This window comes from Capsicum annuum, chromosome 2 (assembly GCF_002878395.1).
Source record: "Capsicum annuum cultivar UCD-10X-F1 chromosome 2, UCD10Xv1.1, whole genome shotgun sequence".
NCBI lineage: Eukaryota > Viridiplantae > Streptophyta > Magnoliopsida > Solanales > Solanaceae > Capsicum > Capsicum annuum.
The window spans coordinates 138152540-138176269 of NC_061112.1; the positions used below are offsets into that span (position 1 = coordinate 138152540).

Sequence of the window (23730 nt, forward strand, 5' to 3'; positions counted from 1 at the left end):
CAAAACTTTACCTATACGTCACACCTAATTAATATAAATTGTGTCCTTGAGATAATTTATCAATTTCTGTTTTGTTTAGGTCCCAAAATAGACTAAATCACTCAATATTCTTTGAATAGTTTTTAGTTTTATCCTTTCTTCTTTATAGAAATGTCTTACTTTTTTGAGTTACTTTTAGATGATCAGCCAATAAGTAAATAAAGATTTTCTTATAAAAAAATAGATGGAAAGATTTACAATTCGGAGGCCAAACTATCGCATGGCTATATCTTTATAGAAAATGACACATAAATTGGAGACTCATAAACTTATCCTGTAATAGAAAAAACCTACGGAGGATTTGCGGTTGAAACAGCCTTAGAAACTTGTAATATGTGAGAATAACATCAGTCTATTGTTAATTTAGATATCTGGTTATTGCACACGGATGGGAACAAAATCATGAAAAATGAGAGACACCGATTAGAATTGTCATATAATCTTTCACTTGTATATTGTCCTTTTCTATCATAACTACAAAATTGTATATACAAAATTCGGTCAACTATATAGTTTAGAAGGAAACTGTATTTAGGAGAGAGCTCCTTGATCTAATCAGGCACCTATATACTCTTTCCAATCCATTCTCAATGTTATCAAGTTGAGACTCGAAAACATCCAGCCTGGTTTTCATGTTCATGTTTGGTTCTTGGACTTCACATAATACTCTTCCCTTATACGCCAATCTTGAAACCAAAGACCACATAGATGACTTAGGCTTCAAGAGTGGCACACACAAGAAAGACAAGAGCATTTGGAAAATTGGAATGCATGATGTGCTGGCTTTTCTCATTCCTTTAATCACAAATGCTGTTTCCGTATCTGCATCTAGGAACACTGATCCTTCAGTCTCGTCATTCATTTTCTTTAAGTATAAGAATAATCTTTTAGCGTCCTTCTTCATCTTTTTGCTGAAAGAGGCAAATCTGACTATGCTGGCTTCTGTGTTTGAATCTTGTTTTCTCCTTCTGAAAGATGATTCTACATCTCTTACATTGTGACACTAATTCCCTTATCATGCCACAGACATCAAGAATTCTCATGCACTGTTCCGATAAATCTTCAAACCATTTTCCATGTTGGGAGAGGTGTGGCGAGTTAAGAAGATCATCAGCGCATTTGTATAGGTCTTCCAAAACAAGTAGACTACTGCAGATAGTCTCTGCTGTTGATGTAGTAGATACTTCCAGTGTCTTGAGCTTGTTGAGAATCTCTTCCACTCTATGATTATGCGGTCTACTGGGCAAACTGATTGACCTAATGTGGAACGCTGTAGTAGCCATGGCTGTAAGTGTTTCTATGTAGTGAGATAATCTGAACTGTGTGATGAACAAGAAGTACCAAGAAAGGTCATTTATATAAGCAAATAGGCATTCAAGACGAGAAAATGTGGTCATGTGGGTATCCCTTGGAATTTGGTAAATTGCTACGCATTTGGCAAACAAAAGCTCTAATAATTAGTCATCTAAATGAATAAAATATGTGGCTTTGCCTTCATATGGGGTTCAATTACAGGCTGCCCTTTCCCACACTACTAAGCGTTGTCGCATCATTTGGTGGAGCAATCACGATGCTAACAGCATGGCTCCATTGGCGCTGTCTCGTTTGGAGGAGCTGGTGTTCATTAATATAATACAAAATACAAATTAGAAGATCTGAGAAGATATTTTGGCCAATATTCAAATGGACATGTTGTGTATATTTAATTTATACACGTATGTCTGGTTGTTTGCTATATTTGATTTGGAAAAGGAAAATTAATTGATTACCAAATTGCACCATGTCCAATGAGTAATATTATTGCCTGAAATTTCTAAGCAACAAGTTATTTCTTATTCTTTTTATGGTTGCAGACTGGAAAACCAAAGGTGCAGTGTCAAAAATAATGTAAGCAATATGGAGGATGTTGTATTATTTACTATTTAAGGAATATGGAATTCAATTTTTATGGTTAATGGATGACTCTATTTTTGAGTAAATCGTGAAGAAAGGTGGTGATTAATATATAATTGTGCACGAGTGCTTAGCCTTCTTATGTCCCTGACATGTTAGCCAAATGGGCCTAAATTATCATTTTCCAGCTGTCACACCCCTATTTTTCACCGCATCCGATCCCGCTAGAGAGTTGGTTTTAGAGAAAATGGATTTTTCCAATTAAAGTGACGTTTTGAAAAGGGATTATTTTATTTACAGAGTCGCCACTTGAAATTGAGTTTGGGTGTTCCAAGTCACCTTATTGAATCCCTATTCAAAAGGAAATGACTCTTTATTTTTATTTTTTGGTCTGCGAACTAGGAATCCGGATAAGGAATTCTGTTGACCGAGGGGAAGGTGTTAGGCACCCCTCGAGTCCCGTGGTTCTAGCACGGTCGCTTTAATGACTTACGTCTGGCTTAAATTAATCTCTTGGATACATAGCATTTGTTGGCCTAAAAGTGACTTCTATCTCGCTTTTATTTATTTTTTGAATATATTTAAAACTGTATTGATGTGTGGCTTACCGATAGTAGTACTTTTCGGTCTTACCACGAGTTTTGGTATATTTCTCACATCTTTAAGGCATTTATGAGTCGTCCCCCCATTTTCTAATCTAAATAAGCACCTAATAGGTTTAGATCTACCTAACCCGATTCAAACGGCTTCAAATGGTATGTTAGATTTTATTACAATGAATGGTCGGTAGCAGGGCTTTCCAACTTCATCGTTAACTTTCACTTATATATTAAACTTTTAGTTTTCTTCTGATAAAAATAAGCTAAACTTATTTTGTTGTAACTTAAATAATCAAATGTAACCTGATTCTACATTATAAAAGTTATTCTACGATAACATATTTGATCAAATCAGCAATACAAATAAATCATCTAAACATAAATATGTGCAAGTTAAAAGTAAGGAACAAACAAAATAAGTTACTACCAGGAATGACCATTCAAGGTTCCTTTTCCTAAACCTAGTTTTATTACTAAGAACTCAACCATCATATCTATTAACGAGATTCATACATCATACAAGAAGCTTTGTATTTGCGGTAATTTCATCATCTCAACTACTTTATATTATAACAAAAATGACATGAATAAGTTGAACGTATACGAATTTGAGCATCTTCATAATATTGAAATCAAGTCTTACATAATCGCAATATCAAACTATACAAGAAAAATTGAAAGATGCCTTTTGAGAAAAATCAATTCACAATAATAAATCATTACAATCTATTGATTTTAAAAGTCGCGAACTTAAAACCGCGAATAAAATTCACGGTTTAGGACGTGAGGAAAATTTTTATTGTTGTGATTGCAATTGTTGTTCATTTGCTGGAACTGTAAAGAGGGAGCAATAATTATTTTTTTTTTTATCCTACTTCTTTTCCTTTTTCTTCTAATTTGTCTAAGCTTTTTTTTTTTTATTCATTTTTTCTGCATGCATGCGTTTGTGTTTCTTTCTCTTTTTCTTGGTTTTTTCGTTTTATTTTCCTACTTTTTTTTCTATTATTTTTTTTTTCCTCTTTGTGTTACCCTTTTTTTTTTCTTTTACTTTCCAGTTTTGCTCTATGTTTCTCTCCATCTACCTTCCTTTCATCCTTTTATATAGTTGATAGGAGTGACGTATGTTATACTCATATACTCAGAATTTAACGATATAAAAATTATGATACACATGCTATAAATATTCGTAATAGGTTAGACACATGTTAAACTTGAGTAACTTTATAATATTTAAATCAAACCCTGTATAATGGTGGTGTTACATAACGTAAAGAAGGATTGAGAGTTACCTCTAGCGAATGGTAATTTACAAACAAAGTCAATACAATTTTCTGATTAAGAAGCCACAAACTTGAAACAACGAACGATAACCTCTAAATTTAACTTGTGTGCTTGTTTTTCTCTTAGTTTTCTTCCCTCTTCTCTAGTTTCTCACTGTTTCTCCTCTCTTTTCTCTCTTTTTTTCTTATTCGTGTATCCTTTGTTTCTTGTTTTCAATGCTTTCTTTTCTTTCTGTTTTTCGTCTAAAGTTTCCTATTTGTTCTTTTGTGTTCTATTCCTCTGTAATGCCCCCCCCCCCCCCCCCCCCCCCCCCCGTGTGTGTGTTTTTCTGTGTTATATAATGAGTGTTGTGTGTGTGCTGAACATGAGAGACGTGAGGGGAGTTGAGGGAATGATGGGAGTGTGTTGGAGAGAAAATAGGGATGTGGTTTTAGGGTATGGGAATGGTAGTCTAGGATTTTTTTTTCTTTTAATTAATATCTTAAATAAAATAAAAAATAATAAAATCTATTTAAAACTAAAAAAATACAAAATAAGTTAATTAGCTAGTCTTAGGAATATGATTAAGAAATATTAATATCACAACATTCTTTATTAAAAGTTGAAAGAAGGAAACAAATATAATTTAGAAAAAATTCTTTCTTTTTTTTCTAAAAATAAATAAACAAATAAATAAACAATAAAATAAAAACTTATTTAAAATGTGACTCTATTTTTGTAGTTTTCAAAATTTTTAACAAATCTCAAAAATAAGATAAATTTAAAATGCCTAAAAATAAAAAAAATTAATTGAACATTAAAATGGTATAAAAACATTAGGTTTGGGTCAAAAATTAGGTGTTTACAGAATGCCCCTCTTTGCTTGGAAATATGGAGAATTTCCAAGCAAAGAAGTAAACATGACTAATTTTTGGCTCAACAATTTATTTACTAGTAAATAAGTAGAAAAGCGGTGCGACCGAGCCTTGGATTTAGACATCCTACATATCTCGGGTTATAAGAGAATCAGGTCACATGTAGTTCAAGTGGGTGTAGGAATGAAGGGATGAGTTGGAGAGTCGATTTGAGGTCCCGTCGAGTTTTCGGTTCGTGGCTCTTTTTATTACCTCAGAAAAATGAAACTAAAAATGAAAGATACAAAATCCTATCTATTCTAATTGTCTTGATTCTCTTGCTTCAGATCTTCTTCTTGGGTCCTCAGTTATCGCTTCACCTTCTTATGGTGGGTACCTTGATCTCAAGATTTGATCTTGAAGTTAGGATTTGAGACTTGAACTTGCAACTTGGATTGTGTCATTGACACTCTTCCAAAGGATGGTTCATAGAATACTTTTGGATGTTTGTTCTCCTGATCAGGAGTTATGCAAATGACTCTTGGGATGTTGGGCCGCTACAGATGCATAGATGACTCTGTATTTTCAAACTAATCATTCTCCACTACTCAAATCAGAGATGGAATGCCATTCTCGACATTAAACCTGTGTTTTACGAAAAACCTGCAAGCCATCAAAGAAAACAAAACAAAACAAACAAAATTTTTCTGCCCCAAGTTTGCACTAGAAAATTTTTGTGAGTTATTAGAAAAACTAGACAACAATTTAAAAATAAATAAATAAAAATGATAGAAATCAAAGCTAGAGATGCAATAAAATAAGATTCTTATTCTCAATAATGCAACCAAAGGAAGTTATGCCGTATGAATGCATGAAAAAGAGTTAGGATATTTGCTTCTTAAAATGCAACAAGATTTTGTATGCCCTATGAAGACATAAAGAAGAAAAATAGGAAGGTTTATTTCCTAAAATATCAACTAGGGGATGGCGCCCCATGAAGACGAAATACAATGTCAACTAGGGGATGGCGCCGTATGAAGACGGATAAGAAAAATTATGAAATGGTGTTTCCTAAGATGTCAACTAGGGGATGGTGCCCTATGAAGATGAATAAGATATCAACTAGGGGATGTCGCCCTATGAAGATGAGATAAGATATCAACTAAGGGATGACGCCCTATGAAGACGAATAAGATGTCAACTAGGGGATGGTGCCCTATGAAGACGAATAAGATGTCAACTAGGGGATGGTGCCCTAAGAAGACGAATAAGATGACAACTAGGGGATGACGCCCTATGAAGACGAGATAAGATGTCAACTAGGGGATGGCGCCCTATGAAGACGAATAAGATGACAACTAAGGGATGACGCCCTATGAAGACGAGATAAGATGTCAACTAGGGGATGGTGCCCTATGAAGACGAATAAGCTGACAACTAGGGGATGGCGCCCTATGAAGATGAATAAGATGTCAACAAGGGGATGACGCCCTATGAAGACGAATAAGATGTCAACTAGGGGATGGCGCCCTATGAAGACGAGATAAGATGTCAACTAGCGGATGGTGCCCTATGAAGACGAGATAAGATGTAAACTAGGGGATGTGCCCTATGAGGACGAGATAAGATATCAACTAGGGTATGGCGCCCTATGAAGACGAATAAGATGTCAACTAGGGGATGACACCCTATGAAGACGAGATAAGATGTCAACTAGGGAATGGTGCCCTATGAAGACGAGATAAGATTAGGATTTTTTTATTTTTAGTTAGAAGAGAAAAGAAAGAAAAATGCCCCAGTTTTGAATATGAGGGGTTTTATTATTATTATATTGATACGAACTTAGAATTATAGGAGTATAACAAAATAGAAAATTTAAGAAAACTTAGCTTTGCTATACTTGTTTTTTTTTCACCAAACTTCACAAGATTGCTTTGCCCCTGTTCAAGCAAGAGAGAGAGAGAGAAAGAATTGTGAGTTTTAAAATTGGTAGTTGGTTTGTGGCCTTGAATTCCTTAGAGATTTTCCTTATCTTTGCCCCAACTTGATACAGTTGATTCAACTAATTGGTTGGCGAGATTGAATCTTTGTCTTTCAAATTCTGTTGTATTTTTGTTTATTTCAGTACGATTCTGTTCTTCATTTTCAAATGCTTCACTCGTAACACTTATCTTAACTGGCTCCCTATCCTTGTCAAGGTGGTGAACGCCCAACAATCTCTGCTCAATTTCACTAGGAGCCCTAGTCAATTTTGCGCGTTTTTCTTTATTTTGCATTTGGTGCGAGACTTACCCATAAAAAACAGAGCGTGTAAAAATGAAATAAGGAAAAATCAAAAGAAGGAATAAAAGAATTATGCTTGAATAGAAGGTATTTCTACCAGTAAAGTAAGAAAGCTTATTTGGAGGTGTATATTGACTTCAATAACGCATGACACACAATTTGGAGTAGATATTTGATCCTTCAAAACTGTCTAATCTCGAATTAGGCTGCACCTTTCAATCAAATCAAATCATCCTCCTTGATCTTTGTCCTGTCATGATAAACTTTGTTTGACTAAAGTCATTCCTTCTGAGATTTTCTCAATTGACCTCTCTAATTTCGATTGTCTCGTTCATAATTGTCTTATGGCGCCCCTGACGGTTTTCACCAATAAGATTTTTTTTTCTTGTGGTGCCTCCATGGGTTTTCACCTACAAGCCCCTCCTCCCCCCTTATATATATATATATATATACAGCACACAAGGCTTGACATTCTCAAAAATTGATCAGAAGGTCTTTAATGGACAAAGGAAAAAGGATTTTTAGGATAAATTACAACTTGAGAGCCATATAAAAGTGACAATAGGATATATATATCTCATTTTTATTTTTTTTAAATACCAAGATTTTTTTTTCTCCTTTTGTCGGACCGAACCCCAAGATAGGGCTGCCTACGTATCCATTTAGGAATCAGGTTGAACGTAGTTCAATGCTAACGCATTATCTTCTTTTTTTTGACTCCAAAGAGGGTAAGCAAGGAAAGGTAAATAAGGCTCGAAGGGCTGACAAGGGATTAATGACATTTAGTTAAGTAGAATGATGGCCTTTCGTCATCTCAACTTGAGAATGTTAAGGACAAGTGTGTCAAATATAATATCTTTTCACTGAATCGGCATTGATAGATTTTTCTGTCAGTTTTCCATCCAGATCCGTAAGTTGCAAAGCTCCATTTGATAATACTTGTTTAACTATGTATGGACCTTGTCAGTTTGGAGCAAACTTTCCTTTAGCCTCTTCTTGGTGTGGAAGGATGCATTTTACAACAAGTTGGCCGGCCTCAAATTTTCTAGGACGTACCTTCTTATTGTAAGCTCGCGTCATCCTCTGCTGGTATAATTGACCAAAGCAAACTGCCATCAACCTTTTTTCATCTATTAACGATAATTGTTCTAGTCTAGACTTGACCCATTCAGTATCATCAATTTCGGCTTCACTAATGATTCGAAGCGAGGGAATTTCAACTTCTGTGGGTATCCCAGCTTCAGTCCCATAGACTAGTAAATAAGGAGTTGCACCAGTCGATGTCCGGATAGTTGTACGATATCCTAAAAGAGCAAACGGTAATTTCTCATGCCACTGTCGAGATCCTTGGACCATTTTTCTAAGAATCTTTTTAATATTCTTGTTTGCTGCTTTGATGACTCCATTTGATTTAGGACGGTAAGGGGTAGAATGATGATGCACGATCTTGAATTGCTCACAAACCTCCTTCATTAGATGACTATTGAGATTGGTTGCATTGTCTGTGATAATGGACTTTGGTATACCAAAACGACATATGATGTTCGAATGAACAAAATCCACTACTATTTTCTTTGTGACTGATTTGAAAGTAGCGGCTTCTACCCATTTGGTGGAATAGTCAATAGCGACCAGTATGAATCGATGCCCATTAGAAGCTTTTGGTTCTATTGGACCGATTACATCCATGCCCCAAGCAACGAATGGCTAAGGAGCAGACATAGGATGCAGCTCTGAAGGTGGCGAGTGAATGAAATCACCATGAATTTGACACTGATGACACTTGCGAACAAAGCGAAAGCAATCTCGCTCCATAGTTAACCAATAATATCCTGCCCGCATAATCTTCTTCACTAAAACATAGCCATTCATATACAACCACATACCCCCGAATGTACCTCATTCATGATTCTTTCAGCTTCCTGAATATTAACACATCTCAACAAGTTCAAGTCTGGGGTTCGTTTGTACAGAATCTCCCCACTTAAGAAGAAACCATTAGTAAGTCGCCTAATAGTCCTTTTTTGATCTGCATTGGCGTGTATTGGACATTCTTTTGACTTTAGGAAGCGTTTGATATCATATTACCAGGGTTCATTATCTGGTTCTGCATCAATTATATTGCAATAACCATGTTGATCTCGTATCTGTATCTCTAATGGGTCGATATGCGTATTTCCTGGGTATGGGAGCATAGAAGCTAGGGTATCCAGGGCATCAGCCAACTCATTATGGGATCTGAGAATATATCTAAACTCAATAGACTTGAACCTTTTGCTAAGGTCCTCTAGGAACTGTTTGTATGGAATAAGCTTGATATCTCTAGTTTCCCATTCACCTTGAATTTGTCGAATGAGTAATTCGGAATCTCCCGACACCACTAGCCTGTGTACATCCAGATTTATTGCCATATTTAATCCCATGATGCAAGATTCATATTTTGATGTGTTATTAGTACAAAAGAAACGGAGTCGTGCTGTGGCGGGATGATGATGCCCGGTCGGTGAGACAAGAACCTCCCCAATTCCTACTCCTTTGACATTGACTGCCCCATCAAAATATAATTTCCACGCATACATATCATCTTGAACTTCTTCCTCAATTGAATTTATCTCTTCATCAGGAAAGTAAGTTTGCAAAGGCTCATAATCATTGTCAACTGGGTTCTCTGCCAAATGATCGGTCAATGCTTGCGCTTTCATAGCAGTACGAGTAACATACACAATGTCGAATTCTGTATGTAAAATCTGCCACTTCGCCAATCTGCCTGTGGGCATAGGTTTTTGAAAAATATACTTTAAAGGATCCACTAGAGATATGAGGTAGGTTGTGTAGGACGAAAGATAGTGCTTCAACTTCTGAGCAATCCAAGTTAGGGCGCAACATGTCTTTTCTAAAAGAGTATGTTTTACCTCGTAACTCGTGAACTTTTTGCTCAAATAATAGATTGCTTGTTCCTTTTTGCTTGTGATATCATGTTGTCCTAAAACACAACCAAAAGAATGACACATCACTGACAGATATAGAAATAAAGGCCTACCAGGTTTCGGTGGGACCAGTACTGGAGGATTTGCCAAATATTCTTTAATCTTATCAAATGATTCTTGATATTCGTCTGTCCATTGGATAGCAGCTTCCTTTTTTAGCAACTTAAATATCGGTTCACATGTAGTGCTGAGCTGAGCGATGAATCTGCTTATATAATTCAGCTTTCCAAGAAAACTCATGACCTCAGTTTTATTCTTCGGAGGCGATAATTCTCGAATGGATTTTACCTTAGAGGGGTCCAATTCAATGCCTCTGCGGCTAATTATGAAACCCAAAAGTTTTCCAGATGGAACTCCAAATGCACACTTGGCTGGATTGAGCTTAAGGTTATACTTTCGCAATCTTTCAAAGAATTTCCTCAAGTCATATACATGATCGACTCGTGTCTTGGACTTGATAATGACATCATCAACATATACTTCTAATTCCTTGTGTATCATGTCATGAAAATAGTAGTCATAGCTCTCATGTACGTAGCTCCCACATTCTTTAAACCAAACGGCATGACCCTGTAGCAATAAGTACCCCACGGGGTGGTGAAAACAGTCTTTTCTGCATTTGTTTCATCCATCAAGATCTGGTGATATCCGTCATAACAATCCACGAAAGATTGGATCTCATATTTAGCACAATTATCAACAAGGATATGAATATTGGGTTGCGGAAAGTTATCTTTAGGGCTTGCTTTGTTCAAATCCCTATAATCAACACAAACTCTGATTTTGCCATCTTTCTTCGGTACGGGCACCACATTAGCCAACCATGTAGTGTACTGAGCGACCCTGATCACGTTCGCATTCAATTGCTTCATGATTTCCTCTTTGATTTTATCGCTCACGTCAGTTTTGAACTTTCTTTGCTTTTACTGGACTGGTGAAAAATCAGGGTATGTAGGTAGTTTGTGGACTACCAAATCCGTACTTAGACCCGACGTATCATCATAAGACCAAGCAAAAACATCCTTACACTCGGTCAAAATCTGGACAATATCATTCCTGATATTCTGATCCGCATGAATACTTATTTTTATTTCTCTAACCTCCTCACCAGTTCCTAAATTTATTATCTCAGTGTCATTTAAATTGGGTTTGGGCTTATTCTCAAATTGATCCAATCCTTTTTTGACTTCTTTATCAGCTTCACCTTCATCGTATTCATCTACCGTTTGGTTTGCTGATTCGAGATTAGACAACTTTTTAGGATCTAAATGTGAACTCCACGTACATGTCATGTTATCGAAGCCAGTATTAACATAACTGAAATAAGATAAAAAAAATAAAAATTAAAAGAGGGAAGAAAAGATAAATTTACTAGAAAACTTGAATTTCATTTAGTTGAATCGGAAAGGATAGGAGGGTTAACATGAAAGCAAAGCAACTAAACTATGTGGACTACAACCCTGAGAATAGTCCAAAATACAGAAGAAAGAAAAACGAAACAACAAAATAAACTACCAAGACTCCTTCCTTGTGGGGAGAGGAGTGACTTTCCAATTAGTGAGCTTGATATTTGGCCCGACGAACTGCATATCTGCATGGCTAGGGCCTTCACCCATCTAAACCATCTTTATTTCATAAAACATTTCCTTGAGACCTTGACATATTTCATCCACATCCTTGTTAGCATATGGGTATTGATTTTCTTCCTTTTGAGCTTTCGTGAAAGATTGGCTAATGTGTGAAACCGGACTTGTCAATTTCCAAGCCTTCTTCTTCTGCTCTTTTGCCCGTTTTCTATCTACTGCGGTAGGCTTAAAGCCTAAGCCAAAGGAGTTGTGGCTACCACATGGATCTACAGGGTTTATAATTCCTTGCAGCGAAACCCCTAATTCTTTTCCCGGTTCATAACCATTTTGTAGCATTTGGATAGCTACCATGATTGAAGTAGAAGAGAGATGAGGCCCTGGAATCGGTGTGTCTTCCACGACTTGATCAGCTGTCACAATTTCAAAGGCTTGATAAATGGAAGATTCACAACCCCCTTTTGTTTTGATACAGGGTACAGAAGGATCTCGATGTATGGGAAGGTCATCCTCTCCATGTACAATGATTTCCTGATTGTTGTGTTCAAACTTAACTAGTTGATGCAAAGTAGAAGGTATGGCTCTGGCCGTATGGATCCATGGTCTTCCTAAAAGTAGGTTGTAGGAAGTATCCATGTCTATTACTTGAAAGGTAATCATAAACTCAGCTGGTCCAATAACCAAAGAAAGATCTACCTCACCAGTTGTGTCTCGTTTTGCACCATCAAAAATCCGAACACATACATTATTGGACCGAATCCTATCTGGGATGATTTTTAATTTTTGCAAAGTAGAGAGAGGACAGATATCTACTCCTGAACCTCCATCGATCATTACCCCTTTTATGTAATATCCTTCGCATTTGATAGTCAGATGCAAAGCCTTATTGTGACCAGAACCTTCTGTGGGTAACTCATCATCAGTGAAAGTGATTCTATTTGCTTCAAATATTCTACGAACCATCCTTTCTATTTGACATACCGTAGTTTCCTTTGGGACGTATGCCTCATTCAACAACTTAATCAATGCCTGACAATGTTCTTTAGAATGTAGCAGCAGGGATAATAATGAGATTTGAGCCAGGGTTTTCCTTAATTGATCGACAATGGAATAGTCTTGGGTTTTCATTTTCTTCATAAATTCCTCAGCCTCTTCGTTTGTGACAGGTTTTTTCATTGGCCCTTCACTATCTTTAAACTATTTTGGTCTCCTTAATTCTTCTGGAACATAGCATCTTCCTGATCGAGTCAAACCCCCTATTTCGTTTGTTTCTTCCATGACCTCTTTTCCTTTGTACATCACCGTGGTTTTGTTGTAGTTCCATGGGATGGTTTTCGAGCTTGTCACTGGGAGCTGTGCTGCGTGTCTTATGACAATTGGCTCTATTATCTTTCTCATGTTGTTGCGCTGTTGGTCGAACCATGCGGGACCACTCGAAACATATAGTTTTGGCCCATCTTGTGCTATTTCCTTTAGCTTTGCAGAAACATACAATACCATCTTTTCTGAATCTCGGGGTCTTATAATGGAACTTGCTCCTTTCACGATCAGTGGTTCTCTTTACATATACTTCAGTGCTTCACCCGGGTTCTCCTTCAAGGTGCCTATTTCCATCAATGCTTGGCTTGTTGGCCTGTAGTCTCTATCATTAAAAATTATCCCCACGACGTGTGTGTTACTGTGATTAGGAAGTGGATTGTCGGTGATATTCGGTTCTTCTTCTTTTTGTATTACGATTGCCTTGCTTTCGATTAACTTTTCAATGGCTCTCTTCAGATTCCAACAATTTTCGGTACTGTGACCTTGGATGTTTGAATAGTACTCACACCTTACATTAGGATCAAACCAACTTGCATTCGGATCCACTTTGAAAGGCAAAACAGGTTCAATCCATCCTAATTTGACCAATCTCCGCAACAGGCTCGTATATGATTCTCCAATTAGGGTGAAGTTTTCCCTTGGCCTCTGTTCTCTTGTATAGTCTGCCTGAACATACGGACTACGAGGGGCTTGTAAATTTGGCTGTCGCGGACGAAAGCCTTGTGGCGCAGGTGCCCGCCATTGTGGACGCTGAGGAGGTCGGGCATACGCTTGAGCATTAAGAACAGTAGGTTGAGGTGTATAATAATGTTGAGGAGGGCTGGGTTGTCCCTTTTGGACATGAAGGTAAGGGGAGTTCCGTCCCCTTTGGGCATTGCCCGGTCCTAATGCCATCATGGATCCTTCCTCCTTCTTTTTCCGATTTTTGAAACTAGCTGATCCACTATGAATGGCTTGTGTAGTGGCCCTGAGGGCGGTTTGGCTCATGATTTTTTCTGATTTGATGCCATTCTCCACCATTTCCCCAATGTTTATTGCTTCGGTGAAAGGTTTACCAACCGCGGTAGTAAATGATGAAAATAATCGGACTCTTGAGTTTGGAGAAAAACGTCAATCAATTCCTGGTCCTTCAGTGGTGGTTTGACTCTAGATGCCTGTTCTCTCCATTTTATGGCAAACTCTCGAAGACTTTCAGATGGTTTTTTCTTCATATTAGCGAGAGAAGTGCGGTCAGGGATAATATCGAGATTGTATTGAAATTGTTGTACAAAATCTTGAGCCATATCATCCCAAACGTGCCAATGGGAGATGTCTTGATCGATAAACCATTTGGAGGCTATTCCCGTCAGACTTTCTCCGAAATAGGCCATAAGCAGCTCCTCTTTCCCTCCTGCTCCTCTGAGTTGATTGTAAAACCTTTTTAAGTGGGCCACTAGGTCACCATGACCACTATATTTGTCGAATTTTGGGGTCTTAAACCCTATTGGCAAATGAACATTAGGGAACATACACAGGTCTTTGAAAGAGACGCTTTTGTGTCCTCCCAATCCTTGTATGTTTCTCATACTCTGCTCCAGACTCCTCACTTTTCTAGCTATCTCTTCTCGTTCTTCATTCATAATAGCCTTCTCAATCACGATATGAGACTCAGGCTGATGAGTGGGCTGATATGAATTTACGGGTTTGAATGTCAATTCAGGAGGATAGACTTGATCATGATTTAGCTCGTTGATAGGCTTCTGTATCATTGATGGAGGATTTATATTAGTTGTCACGGCCGAAATAAAAAGCGGGTTGTTCGTGAATGATGGATTTGGAGGACGCATGGTGGATGTGCCAGCAGCGCTAGACACATTAGCGTATGGACCAAATCCAGGCGGATAAAGTAGATCATCGACTTGGGCTTGAGTAGAACTGGGATGATTTGCATCTGAAAGGCCAGGAATCGAGGAAGGTGGGGCTTGTCCATTCGCCCAGGCCTGATACATTTCCGCAATTTGTTGCTTCAATAACCTATTCTCCTCCAAAGATGCGAACTCTCGTGGAACTAACTGATCTCGACCTTCTTCATTATCAGATTCGGTTCCATCTTTTCGAGTCATCTTCCTTTTTCCTTTATACCTTGTGTTGTACGGGTGAGAGGCCAGCTTAACCACAACCAACCACCTTATTCTCTCTCTCTTATGAAACAGAAACAAATATGTTAGGATTTAGAGCTTTTATGAATATTGATACATTCATAACTAACTCAAATGTCATGCACCTAAGTAATTTCCTTCCCGAAATGGACTTAGGAAAACCCTCTTGTTTCATCCCGGCTTTGGTGAATTAATTTTTTCCCTCATTATTTAATGCCAACATCTTAAAATTGTTATTTGAAACTTGAAAAAATATTTGATCGCACCCGCTGAGGGGTGCCTACGTATCATGTTTTACATGAATCAGATCATCACGTAGTTCATGGATATAGTAAACATATGTATATATTCAGAAATAAAGAGGATAAAAACTTGAAACAAATGCGAAATTTTCCATACATTTCCAACTGTTCTTAAAACAAAGCTTTAATGAAAGGAAACTAAAATTATCTAAAACTAGAACAGACTCAAAATACTGGAGAAATACTAAAAACCTATAAAGAAACTAACTCTAAAAAAATAAGGTCTTTAATAAATATCATCAAGATGCCTTCCAAAGATGTCTTGCAACTTAATCCTCCCTCAGACTTGAGTAGATCGTGGATAATGCTTTTGGAAGATGTGGAGCGAGAGTACGTGCCTGACGGCCCAGATTTTCATCACCTCGGTGAAGATACTTAGCATAAACATTAATCAAGGTTTCACTGAGCTGAAGTACTTCTCCCCTGGCCTCGATCATACTCTTATGGCAGTTTTGCACCCAATGCTGCGTAGTGCGGACGGTATGCTTTAGGTCTCCTTCTTGTTCATGAAGGTCATCGATCAGATAGCGAAGCGCCTGTCGTTCGGTCATCCACTGGTTTTTCTCAACTTCAACTTCCTTCTGAAAAGTCGTGAAGCGTCTCGCTATTTCTCTTTCCCGTTCCATGAAAGCTTTTAGCTGAGCTCGAAGCTTCGACTGTGTACTTATTAGCAAGGCCTTCTCTTTCTCAAAATCACTCGATTGCTGCTCCATAGCACCGGTGGCAATATCCAGGTCTTCTTGTAGGGCATGTATGGCAACACGATTCTCTCTCTCAATCTCCTTACGAGCCGACCTAATTCTGGCCTCAAATCTCGCCTCATGGTGAACCAATTCTTCTCTAGCCCTTTCCAAATCATTATTTAAGATGTGCAGAGTAGACTGATAGTTCTCTTATACCTCTCATCGAGCCTGCTTAATTTTGACTTCGATCTCCGCTTCTCGATCCACAGGCTCTCTGGCTGACCTTTCTGGCATAGCTTTAGGAAGAGGCTGGTCATGAAACCATGGCAGATACCAATAGTCTACCTCGCCCTTGTCGCGGTCTTCCACCATGTGATCGAAACCTGAAAGTACACATCCTCCCCAAATCTTAAGTATCTCAGTCTTCCTTAGAGGGATGTCAGGGAGGAATTCGTACATGAACTCTTTCATATCCTCGAATGGCGGTATATGCTGACGTCGACCGAATTGTCGCATGACTCGGAGTGGCACGTAGGGCTGAACACCTCGGAGACCCATTAAGACGATGAAGGGTCAGAAAGTAGACATATATATCACCTCTTTTGAGGGGAACCAATGATAATTCCACACTATCTTGTCCGCCGTCAACCCCTCCAAGTACTCCTTCCAAGCTCCTATTCCTTCGGGAAAGTTTTGGTCCTCCATCCTCTTCTCATGGCCATTGATATAATCATTCCATTCGACTCGAAAATTCACAACAAATGGATGATGACGAATATGCTCGAGCATCCATAACTGCAATAGAATGTTACATCCTTCAAAATAGTCTGCCCCATTTTTGCACATCGTCAGGACCCGATAAATGTCTGCCAAAATCATGGGCACGAGGGTGACCTTAGGATTCTTCTCAAAAGCGGTAATAAACGCAGTCAGATTGGTGTTGATTTTTCCTCCTCTCTTTGGAAATACCATGATTCCCAAAAAAGCCACTATGAATGCTTCAGAACTGTGCTTTTTCCATGTTCGATAGCACCCTCCGTTGTTAAGTTCTGATCTAAACAACTCGAATCCCCTTTCCTGACCATATCTTTCGTACAAAAATTCTAGACGAACCCATCCATTTTCTAGGCAGCCTCCTATGTTCTTCTTTTTTATGTGCAATAGCTCGAAAAATCTTTCAGAAGTGACATGCTTCGGTATTATGGGTTCTCCTCGGTGAAGGTTCTTTCCCTTTCCAATAAATGCTCCTATTTCCTCCAGTGCGGGAGTGAGCTCAAAGTCGGAGAATCGGAATACATTGTTTGAAGGATCCCAAAACTGTACCAAAGATTCTATCACGTCTCTTCGTGGTTCAACACTCAACAGACTCCTTAAAAATCCCCCATGTTTATATACTTCTCCCTGTGCATAGTCAGTCATATTGTTATACCATATCCGCAATAGCTTTGGAACTTTATCCAGCACCATGAAATGGGGTACTTCGTCATCCCTCGGCCTCTTGTCACTCCTTCCGACTGAGTTCATATTGCCCTATAGGATAATGATGGCAAATAAGAATTCTATTTTAAATATCCTAAAGCAAGACAAAAATAATTTTCGCAAGAAGTTGACGGAATGACATGGAATAAGATTTCAAAATGAGCATGAGAAAATAATAACTGACAAAACAGGAAGTATCCTAAAACATGCTAGAGTAGAGACAATAATTTGATGACGTTTGAACCAGACATATCAGAAATAATTAAATTATTAAAACAAAATAGTGGACCAAATTATTTAACAAAATTTAATTGTGTTTGACAAAAATGGGCTCTATGATATTCCTAAGAGAGATTTTAAAACCAAAGAAAATGGACATAACGAGACCACGACGTTAAAACCACTCAATCTTTTCAGAAAAGTTTTAGGTAAAAATATTATATATTTTCTAAAATAAACCCTTAAAAATTTTTATTTAACCCTTTTTTTTTTAAATCAATTAATTCATTTAAAAGCCGGTCACATTCGATATGGCATTTCCTATAATGCAACAAGTAGCACATAAAATGTACATGATGGTCTCAAAAGGTGACACCTGACCTAGACGGACCCGACCCCAGGGTCGAGCCCCACTAAGTCAAAAATACCCGTGATACAAATAAAACGCAGTCTATTAGGGATAGCCATGTCTAAGTTTCAGTTATGTTAGGTTTAACCTGGTGGAGTTAGGTATCTAGACTGTCAATGAAACGAGCGGACAACTCGAGTCGGCAAGGGACAACTTTACCGGTAGCAGGGCTTTCCGGCCTCACTGTTGGTCCCTTCCCATCCTAAATCATGGGTGACTACAGAATCCTTCCCAAGAGCATTGCCGCATCTCTGGTATCTCAAGCTCGTGAGCGTATACCGCATCTCCGAATATACAGTATCTTAGAAGACTCAGAGGGGTACGCGAAAGAAGACAGTTTATAATGCAATTCAAATAATATCAAAGCAGTTGAACATGTAGGCAAATAACACATTTAGGCCAACAATATACAATATCAAAATTAAATAAAGCCAATTAAGTCAATATAAAAGCTCGAATTCTAATTATGTCTCCCCAGCAGAGTCGTCATCTGTCACACCCCTGTTTTCACCGCATCCGACCCCGCTAGGGAGTTGGTTTTAGAGAAAATAGATTTTTCCAATTAAAGTGACGTTTTGAAAAGGGATTATATTATTTACAGAGTCGCCACTTGGAATTGAGTTTGGGTGTTCCAAGTCACCTTATTGAATCCCTATTCAAAAGGAAGTGACTCTTTATTTTTATTTTTTGGTCTGCGAACTAGGAATCCGGATAAGGAATTCTGTTGACTGAGGGGAAGGTGTTAGGCACCCCTCGAGTCCCGTGGTTCTAGCACGGTCGCTTTAATGACTTACGTCTGGCTTAAATTAATCTCTTGGATACATAGCATTTGTTGGCCTAAAAGTGACTTCTATCTCGCTTTTATTTATTTTTTGAATATATTTAAAACTGTATTGATGTGTGGCTTACCGATAGTAGTACTTTTCGGTCTTACCACGAGTTTTGGTATATTTCTCACGTCTTTGAGGCATTTATGAGTCGTCCCCCATTTTCTAATCTAAAAAAGCACCTAATAGGTTTAGATCTACCCAACCCGATTCAAACGGCTTCAAATGGTATGTTAGATTTTATTATAATGAATGGTCGGTAGCAGGGCTTTCCAACTTCATCGTTAACTTTCATTTATATATTAAACTTTTAGTTTTCTTCTGATAAAAATAGCTAAACTTATTTTGTTGTAACTTAAATAATCAAATGTAACCTGATTCTACATTATAAAAGTTATTCTACGATAACATATTTGATCAAATCAGCAATACAAATAAATCATCTAAACATAAATATGTGCAAGTTGAAAGTAAGGAACAAACAAAATAAGTTACTACCAGGAATGACCATTCAAGGTTCCTTTGCCTAAACCTAGTTTTATTACTAAGAACTCAACCATCATATCTATTAACGAGATTCATACATCATACAAGAAGCTTTGTATTTGCGGTAATTTCATCATCTCAACTACTTTATATTATAACAAAAATGACATGAATAAGTTGAACGTATACGAATTTGAGCATCTTCATAATATTGAAATCAAGTCTTACATAATCGCAATATCAAACTATACAAGAAAAATTGAAAGATGCCTTTTGAGAAAAATCAATTCACAATAATAAATCATTACAATCTATTGATTTTAAAAGTCGCGAACTTAAAACCGCGAATAAAATTCACGGTTTAGGACGTGAGGAAAATTTTTATTGTTGTGATTGCAATTGTTGTTCATTTGCTAGAACTGTAAAGAGGGAGTAATAATTGTTTTTTTTTTCTTATCCTACTTCTTTTCCTTTTCCTTCTAATTTGTCTAAGCTTTTTTTTTTTATTCATTTTTTCTGCATGCATGCGTTTGTGTTTCTTTCTCTTTTTCTTGGTTTTTTCGTTTTATTTTCCTACTTTTTTTTTCTATTGTTTTTTTTTCCTCTTTGTGTTACCCTTTTTTTTTTTCTTTTACTTTCCAGTTTTGCTCTATGTTTCTCTCCATCTACCTTCCTTTCATCCTTTTATATAGTTGATAGGAGTGACGTATGTTATACTCATATACTCAGAATTTAACGGTATAAAAATTATGATGCTCATGCTATAAATATTCGTAATAGGTTAGACACATGTTAAACTTGAGTAACTTTATAATATTTAAATCAAACCCTGTATAATGGTGGTGTAACATAACGTAAAGAAGGATTGAGAGTTACCTCTAGCGAATTGTAATTTACAAACAAAGTCAATACAATTTTCTGATTAAGAAGCCACAAACTTGAAATAACGAACGATAACCTCTAAATTTAACTTGTGTGCTTGTTTTTCTCTTAGTTTTCTTCCCTCTTCTCTAGTTTCTCACTGTTTCTCCTCTCTTTTCTCTTTTTTTTTTCTTGTTCGTGCATCCTTTATTTCTTGTTTTCAATGCTTTCTTTTCTTTCTGTTTTTCTTCTCAAGTTTCCTATTTGTTCTTTTGTGTTCTATTCCTCTGTAATGTTCCCCCCTGTGTGTGTGTTTTTCTGTGTTATATAATGAGTGTTGTGTGTGTGCTGAACATGAGAGACGTGAGGGGAGTTGAGGGAATGATGAGAGTGTGTTGGAGGGAAAATAGGGATGTGGTTTTAGGGTATGGGAATGGTAGTTTAGGATTTTATTTTTCTTTTAATTAATATCTTAAATAAAATAAAAAATAATAAAATCTATTTAAAACTAAAAAAATACAAAATAAGTTAATTAGCTAGTCTTAGGAATATGATTAAGAAATATTAATATCACAACATTCTTTATTAAAAGTTGAAAGAAGAAAACAAATATAATTTAGAAAAAATTCTTTCTTTTTTTTCTAAAAATAAATAAACAAATAAATAAACAATAAAATAAAAACTTATTTAAAATGTGACTCTATTTTTGTAATTTTCAAAATTTTTAACAAACCTCAAAAATAAGATAAATTTAAAATGTCTAAAAATAAAAAAAAATTAATTGAACATTAAAATGGTATAAAAACATTAGGTTTGGGTCAAAAATTAGGTGTTTACACTAGCCTCATTGTAGCTCAATCAAGTTCTGCTTCAAGTCTATATTCGGAAGCATGCCAGGACATTGTTTTAAAGGACTCTAGTAGATTTATTGGGAGTAATGCAACTAAGCTTGCTGAGTGATGTCACTTTACTCGTTCATATAAAGATGATATTGTTCTGAGTAAAGTGGCATGGGTAATTGCTCTCTGTTGGCTGCTTTGCCTGTGATCTATGCCAAATCCTTGTGTTTGTGGCTTCAAAATCTTGCATTTCAATCTTGTTATTGTTTTTGTTTGATTTGGCTTGGGAGCTTGATGAAATTTAAGGATATAGTATAAGCTTATTGCTTAAGTCTACAGCTTCTAATGAACTCGAGAAGGGATTCAAACACGTAGTAAATCAACATGGTCAAGTTACGGTGTTCTCTTAGCTAGTTAGACTATTTAACTAAAGATGAACAGATCATGAACGATATCATCTAATTTATTTGTGATGTGTATCTATCTTCAATGGTGAACTCAGGTTCAAGGAGGCTGATCGAGGGGACCGGCATTTTGATCTTCCTTTATAGCGGGAGGTTTCTTTTATATCAAGAGCGTGTCAGGGAAGCCAGTGGAGTTCCCTGAATCCCTAGGATCACTGTGTCAGCAGATCTCCAGATGCCTGTGTAACGAGAGCTTATAGTGAAGCTGCCTCCACTCGGGACCTCATTCTTCTGCAATTCATGTTATGGATTAGCATCACTCTCCAGGTCAGCTATTTATCCGTCTAACTTCAGTGTGAAAATGCATACGTAACTCACAAAGTAAGATTTGGTGTGAGATTGAGAAATAGATTTTACGTCGGATGAGGAGAACAAAGAAGAAACACTTCATCTGACTGTATAGAGAGGTTTCCTTCATTTGATTTACGAGGCCAATTATGCAGAGAACGAATGTAATCAACGAGCTATGAGTTTCATCTTCTTCAAGACCACTCTAGTTTTAAGACTACCATTTCGACGAATATTTTGGGCTTTCGGTGAATTAGATACACACAACATTTTATATGGAGAGAGATATGAAATTGGTGTATACTCATTCACTTGAAATTTGTATATTTCTAGCACAACTACAAAACTGCCTATATACAATTTACAGTTACAGTGTTTGGAATATAACAGCTGACACATTAGCAGGAGGAAATATTTAAGAGCGAGCTTCTAGATCTAATCAGACGCCTAAATATTACTTCCAATCCATCTTCAAACCTGTCAAGGTAAGCCTCGAAAGTTTCCAGCCTTGTTTCCAAGCTCATGTTTTCTTCTTGGCATTCAGATTCTATTCTTTCTTTATGTACCAATCTTGAAAGCAATGACCATCTTGATGGCTTAGGCTTCAAAAGTGGAACACGCAAGAAGGACGAGAGCATTTGGAAAGTTGAAAGGCATACTGCATTAGCTTCTTTTAGTGCTCTAATCACAGATACTGTATCTTGATCTGCATCTAGCAAGGCCGGCACTGCAGTCTCTTGATCCATTTGCTTCAGGGTCGAGACTGATCTTTTGGCGTCCCTCTTGATCTTCTTGCTGAAAGAGGTAAATCTTTCAACGTTGTCATCTGTAGTTGAATCTCCTTTTCTCCTTCTGAGAGATGATCGAAGATCTCTTACATTTTCTTTACATTGTGAGACAAGTTCCCGCATTGTGGCACAAACATCAAGAAGCCTCACCGATTTATCCAATAAATCGTCAAGACATTTTGCATTTAGAGTCTGAGAGAGGGCTCGAAGGGTTTGTGGCAAGTTGAGAAGATCGTCTATGCACTCGTACAATTTCTCCAAACCGATTAAACCATTGCTCACAGCTGCTGGTGCAACTGATACTTCCAATGATCTGAGCTTGTTGAGCTCCTCTTCAACCCTCTGGTTGGTAGGGTGTGATCTCCCGGGCAAACTGATTGATCGAACGTGATTAGGTTTTGAAGAAAGAGCATCCATTTCTTATGTTTTTTTTTTCTCTCTGATTAGGGGATATCTCAGACTGGTGATGGCCTTGAAGCATATCAGAGTTGGTATTTATAGGTAGAATACATGCATAGGAGGAGATTAGGTGAGCAATGACCTAATAAAATCAGCATGTGATTGCACTGTTGGATCTTTTTGGAACTGGTAAACCTGCTACACATTTGGCTAACAAAAGGTTTTACTGATTAATTAGTCCTCTTAGTTATGGGATGAACGTGAGGCATCTAATGATCATGTGGGTGCTTAAAAGATTTGATCCTTTCTGTTTCCAGAAATGGTGCCAAATATTGCCACACTAAGGGATCGTTTGGTAGTGTTGTGTATTAGTAGTACCTAGTTTGGTATTATTTTTTAGACTATGCATAACTAATACTTGTACTAATTATACACTCTATTGTGTATTGAAATGTGTATTAGTAATACAGATCATTTTCCATGTATTAGTAATGCAAAGTTGACTTGTTAAATGACACTATCACCTCTCAAAATATTTTCGCTTCGTTTATCCCGCTATATCATATTTCCCTGTTCCTTTTCACCATATTAAAAAAGCTGTTCTCTCTCTCTTGTACTTTGCCATGGAAAAGACAGGGGCATCTTCTTCCTTTTCTATCAAAACTATATTTTTAGTGATTCGCTTGTTTTTCCTACCCCTATTCTAGTTTGTATCTTCAAATGTGATCTG

The 23730-nt window shown here is 37.2% G+C and overlaps 2 protein-coding genes across 2 annotated transcripts; both read right to left on the reverse strand.

Moving 5' to 3' along the window:
* Positions 1–926: 926 nt before the first annotated feature.
* On the reverse strand, positions 927–1322 carry LOC107858271. The gene has a single exon (XM_016702951.1). The coding sequence runs from the start codon at positions 1320–1322 to the stop codon at positions 927–929; it is 396 nt and encodes a 131-aa protein (XP_016558437.1).
* Positions 1323–21630: 20308 nt separating this feature from the next.
* LOC107861300 lies at positions 21631–23018 on the reverse strand. Its single transcript, XM_016706642.2, has 2 exons — positions 22272–23018; positions 21631–21756 (listed from the first exon to the last, which is right to left on the reverse strand). Exons 1-2 carry the CDS (start codon positions 23016–23018, stop codon positions 21631–21633), a joined length of 873 nt encoding a protein of 290 aa, XP_016562128.2.
* Positions 23019–23730: the final 712 nt, after the last annotated feature.